We start from the raw sequence: 18,967 nt of genomic DNA on the forward strand, positions 1-18,967 counted from the left end.
GAGAAAATTACATAACCTTATATGCATAAATTATAAATAAGGAGAAGCAAAAAATAGTTAACAAAACAGCAAATTTTAGAACTTAGAATAATCACAGAATAATCCTAACTTATCCAGAAGAAAGGAAACAAAAAGATAAGGAAAAATTAGGACCATCAGCACCAAAAGTTGACTTTGAAAGAACTAATAAACACTACTGCTCAAGGGGAAAAGAAAGAACGCATGAATAAAACTATTTGGAAATGAAAAGGGGACCTACCTACAAATGCATTGAGCATTAAAACAATAATGAAGACATGAAAAGTTTTGGCAACAAACTTAAACCTTTGTATGAAATGGAAAAATACCAAGAAAGAAGATAAGTTACCAAAACCAACCTGAGGAGAAACACAAAACCTGTAAAATCCTATAATTATTTTTTAAAATGGAAATAAGATTTCTTTTAATGCCCAGAGGGTTTATCAGTGAGTTTAAACTTAGAAGGGACAAATTATCCCAATCTTTTATAAATAATTCCAGAACATTAAAAAAAAAAAAAAAAAAAAGATGGACCCTGACTAGAACGTTACAAGAAAGAAAGATTACAGGAGAAAGTCACTTACACTTAGGTATAAAATCCTAAGCAAAATATTAGCAAATGGCTGCAGAAATATATAGACAAAGTTGAGTTAATTTCCAAAACACAGGAGTGGAAAATTAATATAATTCACCACATTAAGGAAAAATACCCTCTCAATAGATGAAGAATAAAATAATATTTTCTAAGCAAGTAAGAATAGAAGGAAACTTGCTTATCTTGGAACTAGGCTTCCCAGAATTCCTTTCTCTGGCATAGCTTGGTCCCATGAGGTTTGGAAAGTAGAAGTGAAGCACTATCTTTTACACTAAAACGTTGATGGAGGGCAGCAGGCACTATGGCAGCTCACCTGCTGGCTCACCTTGGTGGTGTGGGCAGCAATTGGATCTTTACTTCCTCCAGCTCCCACTGGATCCTCCTTCAGCATTTGTTTCATGAAGAGGGCAGCAGCTTCTTCTGCAGGACCCAGACAGACATAACCAAAGTGGAGACTTGAAGGTGGTGAGAAATAGTCATGGGTTGAATGCCTTCCCTTTAAAGTCATGAAGAAACAGGATTGCCATTTTTCTACTTCTAGTTAATACTGTATTGGATAGCACAGAAGAAAAAGAAAAGGTGTAAGAAATAAAAAGATAGGAGAGGTGGAGCCAAGATGGCGGACTAGGCAGACGTTACCTCGGATCCCTCTTACAACAAAGACACGGAAAAACAAGTGAATCGATCACATACATAACAATCTACGAACCCTGAACAACAAACACGGATTTAGAGACGGAGAACGAACTAATACGGGGAAGCAGCGATAGTTTCCAGAGCCTGGAGCCAGCGTACCAGTCAGTTACGGCACAAGCACAGAGACCTGCTCCACCCCCCCGAACTAACCCCGGGAGGGGGACCAGCCGGTTCCACGGGCGGCGTGGGACGCAGCCGGTAGGAGAAGTCCCCGGGAGGCAGTGACTGATCTTGGAGCAGAAAGAGCAGCATCCGAGCCGGGGAACCGTCCCGCAGGGATTTGGACTGCTCGCAGGTACGCCATAAACACAGAGAGTTGCTCCACCCCTTGAACTAACCCCGGGAAGGGGACCAGCCGGGTCGCGCGGGCCGCGTGGGACGCAGCTGGTAGGAGAAGTCCCCGGGAGGCAGCGACTGGCATTGGAGTGGGGAGAACAGCGTTCCAGCCGGGACACTTGGTCGCGGCACAAGCACGGGGAGCTACTCCACCCATCTGAACTAACCCCGGGAGGGGGCCCACCTGGTTCACGGGGGCGGCACGGCCACGCGGCTGGAGGGACGAGAAGTCCCCGGGAGGCAGCGACTGATTTTGGAGTTGAGAGTGCACCGTCCCAGTAGGGGAGCCTTGACGCTGGGCGTGGGGCTGGAAGCGGAGGATCTGACCGTGACTCCAGCGGGCCAGACCCCCTGGGGGCAATCTCCACACAGCCAGCACACATAGGCAACGCGCCCGCGGGAATCTCAGATATAACAGTCATTCCAAGCAAGACAAGCAACTCTGGCTATATTCTGAGGTGCTACTCTCCTATCTCTCTGTTCCCTCCCCCACCCTCCCCAGGTGGCTTCATTAACATCTGAATAGCCTGAGCCAGAGGGAGAACTCTGATAGGGATCTGACTGCAGTTTTTTTTTAGCGGATTTTCTGGAAAAACTAGTTTCCCAGTGATGGCTCGGAGACAACAATCCATATCAAACCACTTAAAGAAGCAGACCGTGACAGCTTCTCCAACCCCCCAAACAAAAGAATCAAAATCTTTCCCAAATGAAGATACAATTTTGGAATTATCAGATACAGAATATAAAAAACTAATTTACAGAATGCTTAATGATATCACAAATGAAATTAGGATATCTGCAGAAAAAGCCAAGGAACACACTGATAAAACTGTTGAAGAACTCAAAAAGATTATTCAAGAACATACTGGAAAAATTAATAAGTTGCAAGAATCCATAGAGAGACAACATGTAGAAATCCAAAAGATTAACAATAAAATAACAGAATTAGACAACACACTAGGAAGTCAGAGGAGCAGACTCGAGCAATTAGAATGCAGACTGGGACATCTGGAGGACCAGGGAATCAACACCAACATAGCTGAAAAAAAATCAGATAAAAGAATTAAAAAAAATGAAGAAACCCTAAGAATTATGTGGGACTCTATCAAGAAGGATAACCTGCGGGTGATTGGAGTCCCAGAACAGGGAGGGGGGACAGAAAACACAGAGAAAATAGTTGAAGAACTCCTGACAGAAAACTTCCCTGACATCATGAAAGACGAAAGGATATCTATCCAAGATGCTCATCGAACCCCATTTAAGATTGATACAAAAAAAAAAACACCAAGACATATTATCATCAAACTCACCAAAACCAAAGATAAACAGAAAATTTTAAAAGCAGCCAGGGAGAAAAGAAAGGTTTCCTTCAAGGGAGAATCAATAAGAATATGTTCTGACTACTCAGCAGAAACCATGCAGGCAAGAAGGGAATGGGACGACATATACAGAACACTGAAGGAGAAAAACTGCCAACCAAGGATCATATATCCAGCAAAACTCTCTCTGAAATATGAAGGAGAAATTAAGATATTTACAGACAAACACAAGTTTAGAGAATTTGCAAAAACGAAACCAAAGCTACAAGAAATACTAAAGGATATTGTTTGGTCACAGAACCAATAATATCAGATATCAGCACAACACAAGGTCACAAAACAGAACGTCCTGATATCAACTCAAATAGGGAAATCACAAAAACAAACAAATTAAGATTAATTAAAAAAAAAAAATACACATAACAGGGAATTATGGAAGTCAATAGGTAAAAGATCACAATAATCAAAAAGAGGGACTAAATACAGGAGGCATTGAACTGCCATATGGAGAGGGATACAAGGCGATATAGAACAATACAAGTTAGGTTTTTACTTAGAAAAATAGGGGTATATAATGAGGTAACCACAAAAAGGCATAACAACTCTATAACTCAAGACAAAAACCAAGAAAAACGTAACGACTCAACTAACATAAAGTCAAACACTATGAAAATGAGGATCTCACAATTTACTAAGAAAAACGCCTCAGCACAAAAAAGTGTGTGGAAAAATGAAATTGTCAACAACACACATAAAAAGGCATCAAAATGACAGCACTAAAAACTTATTTATCTATAATTACCCTGAATGTAAATGGACTAAATGCACCAATAAAGAGACAGAGAGTCACAGACTGGATAAAGAAACACGATCCATCTATATGCTGCCTACAAGAGACACACCTTAGACTTAGAGACACAAACAAACTAAAACTCAAAGGATGGAAAAAAGTATATCAAGCAAACAATAAGCAAAAAAGAAGAGGAGTAGCAATATTAATTTCTGACAAAATAGACTTTAGACTTAAATCCACCACAAAGGATAAAGAAGGACACTATATAATGATAAAAGGGACAATTGATCAGGAAGACATAACCATATTAAATATTTACGCACCCAATGACAGGGCTGCAAGATACATAAATCAAATTTTAACAGAACTGAAAAGCGAGATAGATACCTCCACAATTATAGTAGGAGACTTCAACACACCACTTTCGGAGAAGGACAGGACATCCAGTAAGAAGCTAAACAGAGACACGGAAGATCTAATTACAACAATCAACCAACTTGACCTCATTGACTTATACAGAACTCTCCACCCAACTGCTGCAAAATATACTTTTTTTTCCAGCACACATGGAACATTCTCTAGAATAGACCACATATTAGGTCAGAAAACAAACCTTTGCAGAGTCCAAAACATCGAAATATTACAAAGCATCTTCTCAGACCACAAGGCAATAAAACTAGAGATCAATAACAGAAAAACGAGGGAAAAGAAATCAAATACTTGGAAAATGAACAATACCCTCCTGAAAAAAGACTGGGTTATAGAAGACATCAAGGAGGGAATAAGGAAATTCATAGAAAGCAACGAGAATGAAAATACTTCCTATCAAAACCTCTGGGACACAGCAAAAGCAGTGCTCAGAGCCCAATTTATATCAATAAATGCACACATACAAAAAGAAGAAAGAGCCAAAATCAGAGAACTGTCCCTAAAACTTGAACAAATAGAAAGTGAGCAACAAAAGAATCCATCAGGCTCCAGAAGAAAACAAATAATAAAAATTAGAGCTGAACTAAATGAATTAGAGAACAGAAAAACAATCGAAAGAATTAACAAAGCCAAAAGCTGGTTCTTTGAAAAAATTAACAAAATTGATAAACCATTGGCTAGACTGACTAAAGAAATACAGGAAAGGAAACAAATAACCCGAATAAGAAATGAGAAGGACCACATCACAACAGAACCAAATGAAATTAAAAGAATCATATCAGATTATTATGAAAAATTGTACTCTAACAAATTTGAAAACCTAGAAGAAATGGATGAATTCCTGGAAAAACACTACCTACCTAAACTAACACATTCAGAAGTAGAACAACTAAATAGACCCATAACAAAAAAAGAGATTGAAACGGTAATCAAAAAACTCCCAACAAAAAAAAGTCCTGGCCCGGACGGCTTCACTGCAGAGTTCTACCAAACTTTCAGAGAAGAGTTAACACCACTACTACTAAAGGTATTCCAAAGCATAGAAAATGACGGAATACTACCCAACTCATTCTATGAAGCCACCATCTCCCTGATACCAAAACCAGGTAAAGACATTACAAAAAAAGAAAATTATAGACCTATATCCCTCATGAACATTGATGCAAAAATCCTCAACAAAATTCTAGCCAATAGAATCCAACGACTCATCAAAAAAATAATTCACCCTGATCAAGTGGGATTTATACCAGGTATGCAAGGCTGGTTTAATATCAGAAAAACCATTAATGTAATCCATCACATAAATAAAACAAAAGACAAAAACCACATGATCTTATCAATTGATGCAGAAAAGGCATTTGACAAAGTCCAACACCCATTCATGATAAAAACTCTTACCAAAATAGGAATTGAAGGAAAATTCCTCAACATAATAAAGGGCATCTATGCAAAGCCAACAGCCAATATCACTCTAAATGGAGAGAACCTGAAAGCATTTCCCTTGCGAACGGGAACCAGACAAGGATGCCCTTTATCACCACTCTTATTCAACATCGTGTTGGAAGTCATAGCCAGGGCAATCAGGCTAGACAAAGAAATAAAAGGTATCCGGATTGGCAAGGAAGAAGTAAAGTTATCACTATTTGCAGATGACATGATTATATACACAGAAAACCCTAAGGAATCCTCCAGAAAACTACTGAAACTAATAGAAGAGTTTGGCAGAGTCTCAGGTTATAAAATAAACATACAAAAATCACTTGGATTCCTCTACATCAACAAAAAGAACACCGAAGAGGAAATAACCAAATCAATACCATTCACAGTAGCCCCCAAGAAGATAAGATACTTAGGAATAAATCTTACCAAGGATGTAAAAGACCTATACAAAGAAAACTACAAAGCTCTACTACAAGAAATTCAAAAGGACATACTTAAGTGGAAAAACATACCCTGCTCATGGATAGGAAGACTTAACATAGTAAAAATGTCTATTCTACCAAAAGCCATCTATACATTTAACGCACTTCCGATCCAAATTCCAATGTCATATTTTAAGGGGATAGAGAAACAAATCACCAATTTCATATGGAAGGGAAAGAAGCCCCGGATAAGCAAAGCACTACTGAAAAAGAAGAAGAAAGTGGGAGGCCTCACCTTACCTGACTTCAGAACCTATTATACAGCCACAGTAGTCAAAACAGCCTGGTATTGGTACAACAACAGACACATAGACCAATGGAACAGAATTGAGAACCCAGACATAGATCCATCCACGTATGAGCAGCTGATATTTGACAAAGGACCTGTGTCAATTAACTGGGGAAAAGACAGCCTTTTTAACAAATGGTGCTGGCATAACTGGATATCCATTTGCAAAAAAATGAAACAGGACCCATACCTCACACCATGCACAAAAACTAACTCCAAGTGGATCAAAGACCTAAACATAAAGACTAAAACGATAAAGATCATGGAAGAAAAAATTGGGACAACCCTAGGAGCCCTAATACAAGGTATAAACAGAATACAAAACATTACCAAAAATGATGAAGAGAAACCCGATAACTGGGAGCTCCTAAAAATCAAACACCTATGCTCATCTAAAGACTTCACCAAAAGAGTAAAAAGACCACCTACAGACTGGGAAAGAATTTTCAGCTATGACATCTCCGACCAGCGCCTGATCTCTAAAATCTACATGATTCTGTCAAAACTCAACCACAAAAAGACAAACAACCCAATCAAGAAGTGGGCAAAGGATATGAACACACATTTCTCTAAAGAAGATATTCAGGCAGCCAACAGATACATGAGAAAATGCTCTCGATCATTAGCCATTAGAGAAATGCAAATTAAAACTACGATGAGATTCCATCTCACACCAGCAAGGCTGGCATTAATCCAAAAAACACAAAATAATAAATGTTGGAGAGGCTGCGGAGAGATTGGAACTCTCATACACTGCTGGTGGGAATGTAAAATGGTACAACCACTTTGGAAATCTATCTGGCGTTATCTTAAACAGTTAGAAATAGAACTACCATACAACCCAGAAATCCCACTCCTAGGAATATACCCTAGAGATACAAGAGCCTTCATACAAACAGATATATGCACACCCATGTTTATTGCAGCTCTGTTTACAATAGCAAAAAGTTGGAAGCAACCAAGGTGTCCATCAACGGATGAATGGTTAAATAAATTGTGGTATATTCACACAATGGAATACTACGCATCGATAAAGAACAGTGACGAGTCTCTGAAACATTTCATAGCATGGAGGAACCTGGAAGGCATTATGCTGAGCGAAATTAGTCAGAGGCAAAAGGACAAATATTGTATAAGACCACTATTATAAGATCTTGAGAAACAGTAAACCTGAGAAGAACACATACTTTTGTGGTTACGAGGGGGGGAGGGAGGGAGGGTGGGAGAGGGTTTTTTTATTGATTAATCAGTAGATAAGAACTGCTTTAGGTGAAGGGAAAGACAACACTCAATACATGGAAGGTCAGCTCAATTGGACTGGACCAAAAGCAAAGAAGTTTCCGGGATAAAATGAATGCTTCAAAGGTCAGCGAAGCAAGCGCGGGGGTCTGGGGAGCATGGTTTGCGGGGACTTCTAAGTCAATTGGCAAAATAATTCTATTATGAAATCATTCTGCATCCCACTTTGAAATGTGGCGTCTGGGGTCTTAAATGCTAACAAGCAGCCATCTAAGATGCAGCAATTGGTCTCAACCCACCTGGAGCAAAGAAAAACGAAGAACACCAAGCCCACATGACAACTAAGAGCCCAAGAGACAGAAAGGGCCGCATGAACCAGAGACCTACATCATCCTGAGACCAGAAGAACTAGTTGGTGCCCGGCCACAATCGATGACTGCCCTGACAGGGAGCTCAGCAGAGGACCCCTGAGGGAGCAGGAGATCAGTGGGATGCAGACCCCAAATTCTCATAAGAAGACCAAACTTAATGGTCTGACTGAGACTGGAGGAATCCCGGCGGCCATGCTCCCCAGACCTTCAGTTGACACAGGACAGGAACCATCCCCGAAGACAACTCATCAGAAATGAAAGGGACTGGTCAGCGGGTGGGAGAGAGATGCTGAGGAAGAGTGAGCTAATTATATCAGGTGGACACTTGAGATTGTGTTGGCAACTCTTGTCTGGAGGGGGGATGGGAGGATAGAGAGAGAGGGAAGCCGGCAAAATTGTCAAGAAAGGAGAGACTGAAAGGGCTGACTCAAGACGGGGAGAGTAAGTGGGAGTAGGGAGTGAGATGTATGTAAACTTATATGTGACAGACTGATTGGATTTGTAAACGTTCACTTGAAGCTTAATAAAAGTTATTATAAAAAAAAAAAAAAGAAATAAAAAGATACAAAACTGTCATAAATTAATTACTGTCTACAAGGAAAACCTAAAATAACCTACATATAAGTTATTAAAAAATAGTTTACCTAGGTATTTACCATAAGACCTATATACCAAAAATAAAAAGTAAAATCAATTGGGTATCTATACTTGAGGAGAAAGAAATAAAATACTTTTTAAAAAATACCATTTTCAATAGTCAGCAAAGATATACAATACCCACACAGAGAAAAGTATTAAACTTAATTGAACTACACTAAAAAATTCTAACTAGAAACTGATAAAGCATTCATGGATTGAAGACTCAGTATCACTTAAATCCAATCAAATTTCCAATAGGTTTTCCTGTGAAACTTGACAAGTTGATTCTAAAATTTACATGGAAGACCAAAAATAGCTAAGACATTCTGAAGAAGAACAAGGTAGGAAGATTCGCCTTTTCAAATATAAAGAATTCTAAAACTCTAATTAGCTAAAATATTTAAGTATTTCTACACTAATAGGCAAACAGAATAATGAAACATACTAGAAAGCCCATAAAGAGACCCATATGTATATAGAAACATGATTTATAACAGCTAAAGATAGACTTTTCAGTATATGATGTTGAGATAACTTATCTCCATCTTTTAAGACCCCAACTTCAGACCATACAAAAATTAATACCTGGTGGATTATAGACTTAATGAAACAGAAAAACATAAATGTTTTTTAAAACAATGTAGAACTTTATGACTCCAAGGTAAGGAAGGATTGATCAAACAACATGGAGAAAGCACACACCTTAGAGGAAAAAAATCATAAATTTGTCTAAATTAAAATGTCAAGCTTTTGTTCATCAGAAAGACATTGTAAATAGAGTGAAAAGACAATCCACAAACTCAAAGAAGAAATTGTGGATACGTAGAACTGTTGAATAATTCTTTTTCATAATACATAAAATATTCCTACAATTTAAAAAAATGATCAAAAAAACCAATTAAAATAGACAAAAGCCATTTCACTGCAGAATCTCAAATGGCTTAATTCCATTACTAATTAGGGGAAGGTAGGTTTAAAAGACAATAACATATCACTTCACACGTAACAATATCAAACGGTGGAAGCCAGAGGTCTCTGCACTACTTGTAGGAAAGTAAATTGGAGCAATCACTTAGGAAAACTATTTGGCATTATGTAATAAAATTGTAGATATGCATACCCATTGTTATTTTCATGTGCCATGAAGTCGATTCTGATTCATGATGATCTCATGTGTACAGAGTAGAACTGCTCCATAGGGTCTTCAAGGCTGTGAACTTTCAGAAGCAGACCTCCAGGCCTGTCTTTGGAGGAGCCTCTGGATACGTTCAAACCACCTATTATTGCATTAGAAGTAGCCAGGTGCTTAACCATTTGCACCATCCAGGGAATCCCCCCTTAGATCTAATGAATCTGAAACTGAGGATGGGGCCCAGCAGTATGTGGTTTTAACATACCCTCCAGAGGAGTCTGATGCACACATTTCAGGACCACCATTCCTGGGGACTTGGTCCAGCTCGTGGAACTCCCTACCTGGCAGTTTTACAGTTCTGAATCTCTTCAGTAAGACACTTCATTTTCTTCTTCCTTATTCTAATCATTCCTGTGTTTTCCATTCAGTGAGGACCACTGTGTAGTCACCATTTATGTTGTTGAAAAAAGGTTATTTGCAATGAAGAAGTCATTGGTCTTACAAAATTCTATCATGTGATCTCCCATTTCGTTTCTATCACCAAGGTCATATTTTCCAACTACAGATGCTCTTGTTTCCAACTGTTACATTCCAATCAACAAAAATTATCAATGCACCTTGATTGCATGTTTGATCAATTTCAGATTGCAGGAGTTGGTAAAAAATCTTCAATGTCTTAATCATTGCCATTAGTGGTTGGTGTGTAAAACTGAACAATAGTTGTATTAACTGGTCTTCCTTGTAGGTGTATGGATATTATCCTATCACTGACAGCATTGTACTTCAGTATAGATCTTAAAATGTTCTTTTCGGCAATAAATGCAACACCATTCTTCAATTTGTCATTCCCAGTATAGTAACCATGTGATTGTTTTATTCAAAATGGGGAATACCAGTCCATTTTCATTCACTAATGCCTAGGATATCAGTGTTTGTCATTCCATTCCATTTTTGATGATTTCCAATTTTCCTAGATTCATACTGTGTACTCTCCACATTCCTATTATTAATGGATGTTTGCAGCCGTTCCTTCACATTCTGAGTCTTGCCACATTAGCAAATGAAGGTCTCGAAAGCTTTGCTCCATCTGTGTAATTAAGGTTGACTCTACTTTGAGGAGGCAGATCCTACCCAATCATATTTTGAGTGCCTTCCAACCTGAGAGGCTGTATATAAGACAGTGTTGTGCTGCTATTCATAAGGTTTTCACTGGCCAATTTTTTTCAGAAGTAGATTGCCAGGTCCTTCTTCCCAGTCTGTATTAGTCTAGAAGCTCCTCTGAATCCTGTCTACCATGGGTGACCCTGCTGGCATTTAAAATACCGGTGGCATAGCTTTCAGCATCACAGCAACATGCAAGCCACTACAGTACAACAAGCTGACAGACGTGTGCCCAGGGGCCAACTGCAGAACAAACCATCAATTGCTCATATGAAAGTTTAAGTTGAAGATGGAAAAAAATTAAAACAAGTCCATGAGAACTAAAATATGGTCTTAATCCTGCCTGAATTTGGAGACCATCTCAAGAATAGACTTGATGCATTGATCACTAACAATCAAAGACCCAATAAGCTGTGGGATGACATCATATATGAAGAAAGCAAAAGGCCATTAAAAGGACAGGAGAGAAAGAAAAGACCAAAATGGACGTCAAAAGAGACTGAAACTTGCTCTTGAACATGGAGTAGGTAAAGCGAACAAAAGAAATGATGAAGTAAAAGAGCTGAACAGATTTCTAAGGGTGGCTTGAGAAGACTAAGTGTTATAATGAAATGAGCAAAGACCTAGTGTTAGAAAACCAAAAGAGAAGAACATCCTCAGCATTTCTCAAGCTGAAAGAACTGAAGAAAAAATTGAAGCCTTCAGTTGCAATTTTGAAGGATTCTACTGGAAAATATTGAATGACTATTGAATGACTCATGAAGCATCAAAAGAAGATGGCGGGTATATACGGTCACTGTATCTATAGGGTTGCTGTGAGTCAGAATCGACTTGATAGCAATGAGTTTTTAGTTTGACACCAAAAAGAACAGGTCGATGCTCAACCATTTCAGGAGGTAGTATATGATCAAGAACCAGTGGTACTGAAGGAAGAAGTTCAAGCGCACTGAAGGCATTGGTGAAAAACAAGACTCCAGGAATTAACAAAATACCAATTGAGATGTTTCAACAAACAGATGCAATGCTGAAGGTCCTCACTTGTCTACACAAAGAAATTTGGAAGACAGCTACCTGGCCAACCAACTGGAAGAGATCCAAAGAAAGGTGATCCAACAGAATGTAGACGTTATTGAATGATATCATTAGTATCACATGCAAGTAAAATTTTGCTGAAGATAATTCAAAAATGGTTGCAGTAGTACATTGACAGGGAACTTCCAGAAATTCAAAAAAGATTCAGAAGAGGACGTGGAACAAGGGATATCATTGCTGATGTCAGATGAATCTTGGCTGAGAGAGAGAATACCAGAAAGATGTCTACCTGTGTTTTATTGACTATGCAAAGGCATTCGAATGCATAGATAATAAATTATAGATAACATTGGGAAGAATGGGAATTCCAGCAAGAATTGCTCATGAGGTACCTGTACATAAACCAAAATAAACCAAGTAGCAGTCATTTAAACAGAACAAGGAAATACTGCATGGTTTAAAATCAGGAAAGGTGTACATCAGGGTTGTGTCTCTTCACCATACTTATTCAATCTGCATGCTGAGCAGATAATCCAAGAAGTTAGACTATATGAAAAAGAACTTATCATCAGGATTGGTGCAAGACTTATCAACAACCCATGCTATGCAGCTGACACAACATTGCTTGCTGAAAGTGAAGACAACATAAAGCACTTACTGATGAAGACCGAAGACTACAGTCTTCAGTATGAATTATACCTCAACATAAAGAAAATGAAAACCTTCACAACTGGACCAATAAGCAACATCATGATAAATGGAGAAAAGATTGAAGTTGTCAAGGATTTAATTTTGCTTGGATCCACATCAATGCCCATAGAAGCAGCAGTCAAGAAACCAAATGACATACTGTATTGGGCAAATCTGCTGAAAATAAATAAATAAATAATTTTTTTTTTAGATCTCTTTAAACTGTTGAAAAGCAAAAATGTCACTTTGAGGACTAAGGTGCACCTGACCCAAGCCATGATATTTTCAGTTGCCTCATATGCATGTGAAAGTTGGACAGTGAATAAGGAAGACCAAAGAAGAAGTGATGCCTTTAAATTAGGATGTTGGCAAAGAATATTGAATGTACCATGGACTGCCAGAAGAACAAACAAATGTGTCTTGGAAGAAGTACAGTCAGAATGCTCCTTGGAAGTGAGGATGGCAATACTTCATCTCACGTGTTGTGATAACATCTTACATGTTATCAGGAAAGATTAGTTCCTGGAGAAGGACATCATGCTTGGTAAGGTAGAAGGTCAGCAAAAAAGAGGAAGACCCTCAAAGAAATGGATTGACACAGTGACTGCAACAATGGGCTCAAACATAGCAATGACTGTGAGGATGGGGCAGCGTTGGGCAGTGTTTCATTCTGTTGTACATAGGGTCACTATCAGTGGGAACCAACCTGAAGGCACCTAACAAGAATATGTCTTAATGAAAGCAGTATTCATTTTGAAGAGCCAGCACGAGGCTCAATGGTATTCTTCCATTTTTCCTTGGTCAATGGTACCTTTGTTGTGGTTGTTACAAGATTGACTGGATCACTCTAGGAGGGCTCTGTCTGCTCTCCACAGGTGCCACAGGGCTCTTATAGAAACTTTCTTTCAAGTGGAAAGATTAGCATGTGAACAAAACTGTATTAGAGTTGAAATCGACTGTATGGCAACAGGTTTGGTTTTTTTGGTTTGGGAACATCAAAGAACCTTAAAATGGACTATGGAACAAGATAGCCTCATTATAAGATAACCTTTTTTCTCATTGTCATCACTTTGTTGTAGCCTTTCATAAGAGTAGACAGTTTCAGAATAGCTTCCTTTCTCAGCGCCCTGCTTATCCCAAGACTGAGAGGGGAAAACAAGGCAGCAAGTTATTTCTGAGTCGACTTCTCTGGCCTTGGAGCCATTCCAGTTGATCTCAGAGGCCATAGGAGGTGAGCAAGAGTAAAGTGAACTCTGACGTGTGTCTGAAATCCCAGTGCTCCAACTGACATAGTTCTCCAACCTTCATGTATTTTTTTCCTAGTTCACTGTCAAGCCTTTTCTTTTTCTCCTTTAAATGCTACACACCAAGTATGAACACATCCAGCATATCCTATACTTAATGTCACCAGTGTGCAACTGTTAAAACAGGCTATGAGAATATTGTGCACTGTGAAATGTACATCAGTGAACCATATGCACTACTCTTCCCTTGAATTTACTCACATAGACTAGATTTGAAAACATAAGTGCTAAGTCCATGAAGAAAGGAGTGTCATTTAATTACAGAGAATGGGGAGAAGATGAGATGAACAGGAAAGAAGTCCAGTTTTTCTGGAAGTGATGCAGTATAGTAGAAAACACACTGGCTTTGGTGTCCATTAAATCTGGGTTTGAATCTCGGCTCTGCCATTTTACTAGATAATAATTCTCACCATGTCACTTAGCCTCCTGTTCCTCATTTGTACAATGACATTTGTACAATCATGACCATAGCAGTACCAGTTTCAGAGGGTTTTATAAGGATTACATGTGATAACAATATAAAACACTTTGCACTAACTGAAACTGTAAAATTCCTCGAAGATACCATAGGGACAAAGCTATGAGACGTAATAATAAAAAAAAAAAAAACAGATTATCAAATGCAACTATAAATGCACAAACAACAGAAGATAAATTAGGTAACTGCGACCTCCTAAAAATTAAATACTTATGTTCATCAAAAGACTTTATCAAAAGACTGAAAAGACAACCTACAAACTGGGAAAAATCTTTGGGAAAGACATATCTGATAAGGGCCTAGTCTCTAACAACAACTCAACAACAAAAAGACAATACAATTTAAAAAATAGGCAGATGGAAAGAACAGACACTTCACCAAAAAGAACATTCAAGTGGCCAACAAACACACAAAAAGATGCTTATGATCATTAGCCATAAAAAAAAAAGAGATGCAAATCAAAACTACAGTGAGATACCATCTCCCACCTGCAAAAATGGCAATTATTAACACTTGAATCCAGGCATGTCTGACTCCAAGTTCCATTTTCTTAGTCTCTGTCTTACTCTACCTCCACAGAAGACACAAAAAGTAGAACAAAGTGGAAGGAATAGCTACTAATTACAGGAAACTCAGTTTAGAGCTGAGATTAAAAAAGGCAGAGATTATCTTACTGTAAAAATAAAATGTGTATAAGAATTTGGTTAATTATACCAATAAAGTAGTAATTGGGTTTAAGACCATCACCCATCTGTCGGTTTGTCACACTGTGGTGACTTGCATGTTGTTATGATGCTGGAAGCTATGCTAGCTGTATTTCAAATACCAGCAAGGTCACTCATGGTAGACAGGTTTTAGTAGAGCTTCCAGATTAAGACAGACTACGAAGAAAGGCCTGGTGACCTACTTCTGAAAATTAGCCAGTGAAAACCCTATAATCACGACAGAATATTGTCCCACATAGTGCTGGAAAAAAGGCACTACATAATCGCTGCAAAATGGACTCAGATATACCAAGAATCATGAAGATGGCACAAGAATGGGCAACGTTTTGTTCTGCTATACATAAGGTCACCATGAGTTCGAGCCCACTTGCCAGCAACTAACCACAACACCAAAAATGAAATGAAGCCAGGCTCCCTGAACATCCTCCCTTCAGCCTTGGTGATATGCAATAAAATAAAGCTCAGACCTGCTATGTATCTCTTCATGCATTTGAACAGGTTTATAAAGCAAAAATAGAAAAATTCCTGGTTTAAATACTGAAATCCTGTCTCAATCCTCCAAGCATCAACTTCTCTTTCAATTTACCAAACAGTTGAATGGACTATCTATTTTCATCTTGTATGTATTTCAGGCTGGAGTCCCCGACCCGTTCTCTGGTGATGGAGGCCCCAAAAGGAGTAGAAATTAATGCAGAAGCCGGCAATATGGAAGCCACTTGCAGAACAGAGCTGAGACTAGAGTCCAAAGATGGAGAGGTAAGGGGTGAGAAGAACAGAAATCTAGAGAGATTCTGCTCCAACAAGTCCACCTTCCCCAAAACAAGTGTGTCACTGAGGTTGATCTTACAGTTGCAACAACAACAAAAAAAAAGCCAATCTGAAGATTTTATTTTCCAGAACAAATAATTGAGCAGCACAGTTAAAAGCTGGGGAACCCTGGTGGCGTAGTGCTTAAGAGCTATGGCTGCTAACCAAAAAGGTCAGCAGTTCGAATGCACCAGGCGCTCCTCGGACACTCTATGGGGCAGTTCTACTCTGTTCTGTCGGGTCGCTATGAGTCGGAATCGACTCGACGCAACAGGTTTATTATAAGCTGAACTCACAACAAATATTTGATTCATTATTTATAAAGTGTTGAGACAATAACATGTATTTCAAAAATAGAATTACACAGCTGGGTACAAAAGGAATGCTATTTCCAAATTTTCTCTCTTATTCACAGTAAGGTTTAGTTTTTTTTTTTAAACCCATTAAAAAAACCCACCGCCATCAAGTCAATTCTGACTCATAGCAACCCCATAGGACAGAGTAGAACTGCCCACAGGATTTCCAAGGTTTTTAATCTTTACAGACGCAGACTGTCACATCTTTCTCCCATGGGTTTGAACCACCGACTTTTTGGTTGGCAGACCAGAGCTTAACCACTGCACCACCAGGGCTCCTTCAGTTAGTTAGCCAACCTAATTAAGCTGTATGTCACACACATCTGGCTAAAGGTGAACTAACATTACCTGTAGTTATTTTCAACACCTATGTCATATGTTTCTATTTTCATTGAGAATGGAGAGCCATATCCAACAGCTACTCCAAACCAGAACAAGCCATAACTTAAATAGGTAAGACTAGATAACACGAGGATGAAGCGTTACAGAGACTTATTCTCTCACTCCAACACAATCCCAATTTGGTGAACAGAGGAGGCTGCTTGTGTTTTTACAAACAAGGTAAGTTGAATCCCCAAGGAAATATGATTCAGCTGCAAACATTTAAAAATGCCTTCATAGTGTTCATGAATGACCTTTAAAAATGCCTTCATAGTGTTCTTGAATGACCTTTAAATACGCCTTCACAGTGCTCATGAACGACCTTGTCTGTTGAAGAATAAAAATAGGAAAAGTAATTTTTTTTTTTTTTCCTAAAGCAAAACTCTATTCTACTGTTCATATCTACTTAGTGGTTATCAGCTGCCACTTGCTGCTGGACACCATGCCTACGTTTTGATTCATTTGGCATTTGCTATAATTGTTTTAAAACATTAATCAGATAGGGCATTCAGTTATCAGAGCTCTCTTCAAACAACCAAAAACTTTAAACCACACAGTTAAAAATAGTGACTATGTTTTTTTTTTTTTTTTTATGTCATATATGCAGTTTATAGCTATTAGAAGGAAACCTGGTGGTGCAGTGATTAAGCGCCTGTCTGCTAACCAAAAAGTCAGCAGTTCGAATCTACCAGCTGCTCCACAGAGAAAGATATGGCAGTCTGCTTCCATAAAGATTTAGAGCCTTGGAAACCCTATGGGGCAGTTCTACTCTGTCCTACAGGGTCCCTATGAGTCAGAATCGACTTGATGGCAACGGGTTCGGTTTTTTTGGAAAAAACCAAACCCATTGCTGTCCAGTTGCTTCCAACTCATAGTGACCATATAGAATTTGGACCCCAAAAGAATCAGTTATAATCTAATATCACCTTCTACCACTTCTCATTTTTTGGCCAGTGTTTCTCAAAGTATGTTCTGTAGGACATCACCAAGTCAGTTTGTAAAACTGGGGATGGTGGTGGGAAGGGGAGTGGTAGAGGCTCACTGGTTATTTAAGACTAAGTCACTAATTATTTAAGACTGGAAAGTGCTGATCACTCTAGTCTCTTCTTAAAGACTCAACATGCACATGGACTTATTTAGGATCTGAGAAGTCCCATAGCAAAGAAATAGTTAAACCTGGCATTTCCAGATTTATTTAACTCTAGGACAGTATTCACCTCCTAGGTGATACACTTCTGCAAAATGCCAATCTAGGCCAGCGCAGATTGTCTTGCTATAATTAAAGCTTCCACAAAGGTAGAGACTTTGTCTTATTCATATTAGAATTCCCACTACCTAGAAGACTGAACAGTTCCTGGGCGGCACTAACAGTTAATGCTCTCGGGTGCTGAGAGCTTGGAAGTTTGAGTCTACCCCGAAGATGCCTCAGAAGAAAGGCCTGGCAATCTACCTCTGAGAAGGCAGCCATTGAAAACCCTATGGGGCACAGATCTACTCTCTGTCACACATGGGGTCGCCCTGAGTCAGAATCAATTCAACAGCAACTGATTACTGGTTAGAACACTAAGCACATAGTCGGTGGCCATTGAAGTTAAAGAGGTGATCACTTGTTTACTGTTTCTGAATGTCAACAAAATAAATGATGGCCTCTGATTGACTCTTTCCTTCCTATTCACTCACTTTAGATTAAGTTAGATGCTGCGAAAATCAGACTACCTAGACTGCCTCATGGATCGTACACATCGACAGGAACGAGGCAGAAGGTCTTCGAGATCTGCGTCTGCGCCAACGGAAGATTATTCTTATCCCAGGCAGGAGCTGGTTCCACTTGTCAGATAAACACAAGTGTCTGCCTTTGAAAGACTATCCCGAGTGGACATCGTAGGCGGCATAAAGGCCTTTTTTGGCTTTAGACACTGGCTGCCAGCTATTTTTACTAGAACACAGAAAGCCTATCAAAGACCTTGTGTGTGTGTGTGTGTGTGTGTGTGTGTGTGTACATGCGTGAATGTGTTTGCGTGTGTGGGTAAATATAAATATATATAAATATATATAAATAAATATATATATATCCTCTGTATAAAATGAGGTTTCAGTACAAAAGGAACCATGGGTGACCCTGTGATCATCCAATGTCATTTTCCATCCCATCCTCACCACCTACAATGATGAAATCTAAACTTAGAACACTAAGTGGAGCCTGAAATTCCCCAGACCACTCAAAATCACACGGTGTGTTGAACACTTACAGAATA

The 18,967-nt window shown here is 38.9% G+C and overlaps 1 protein-coding gene across 1 annotated transcript in view; it reads left to right on the forward strand.

Annotated features, from left to right (window-relative positions):
• SGCD (sarcoglycan delta) overlaps window positions 1–18,701 on the forward strand; it is a 500,195-nt gene extending 481,494 nt beyond the window's left edge. The window contains exons 7-8 of the mRNA XM_003404624.4: window positions 15,801–15,924; window positions 18,398–18,701. Coding sequence (XP_003404672.1) covers window positions 15,801–15,924; window positions 18,398–18,571 — 298 coding nt within the window. The 3' untranslated portion in view covers window positions 18,572–18,701. The remainder of the gene's footprint in view (window positions 1–15,800; window positions 15,925–18,397) is intronic.
• Window positions 18,702–18,967: the final 266 nt, after the last annotated feature.

The sequence above is a fragment of the Loxodonta africana genome, chromosome 2 (genome assembly GCF_030014295.1).
Source record: "Loxodonta africana isolate mLoxAfr1 chromosome 2, mLoxAfr1.hap2, whole genome shotgun sequence".
NCBI lineage: Eukaryota > Metazoa > Chordata > Mammalia > Proboscidea > Elephantidae > Loxodonta > Loxodonta africana.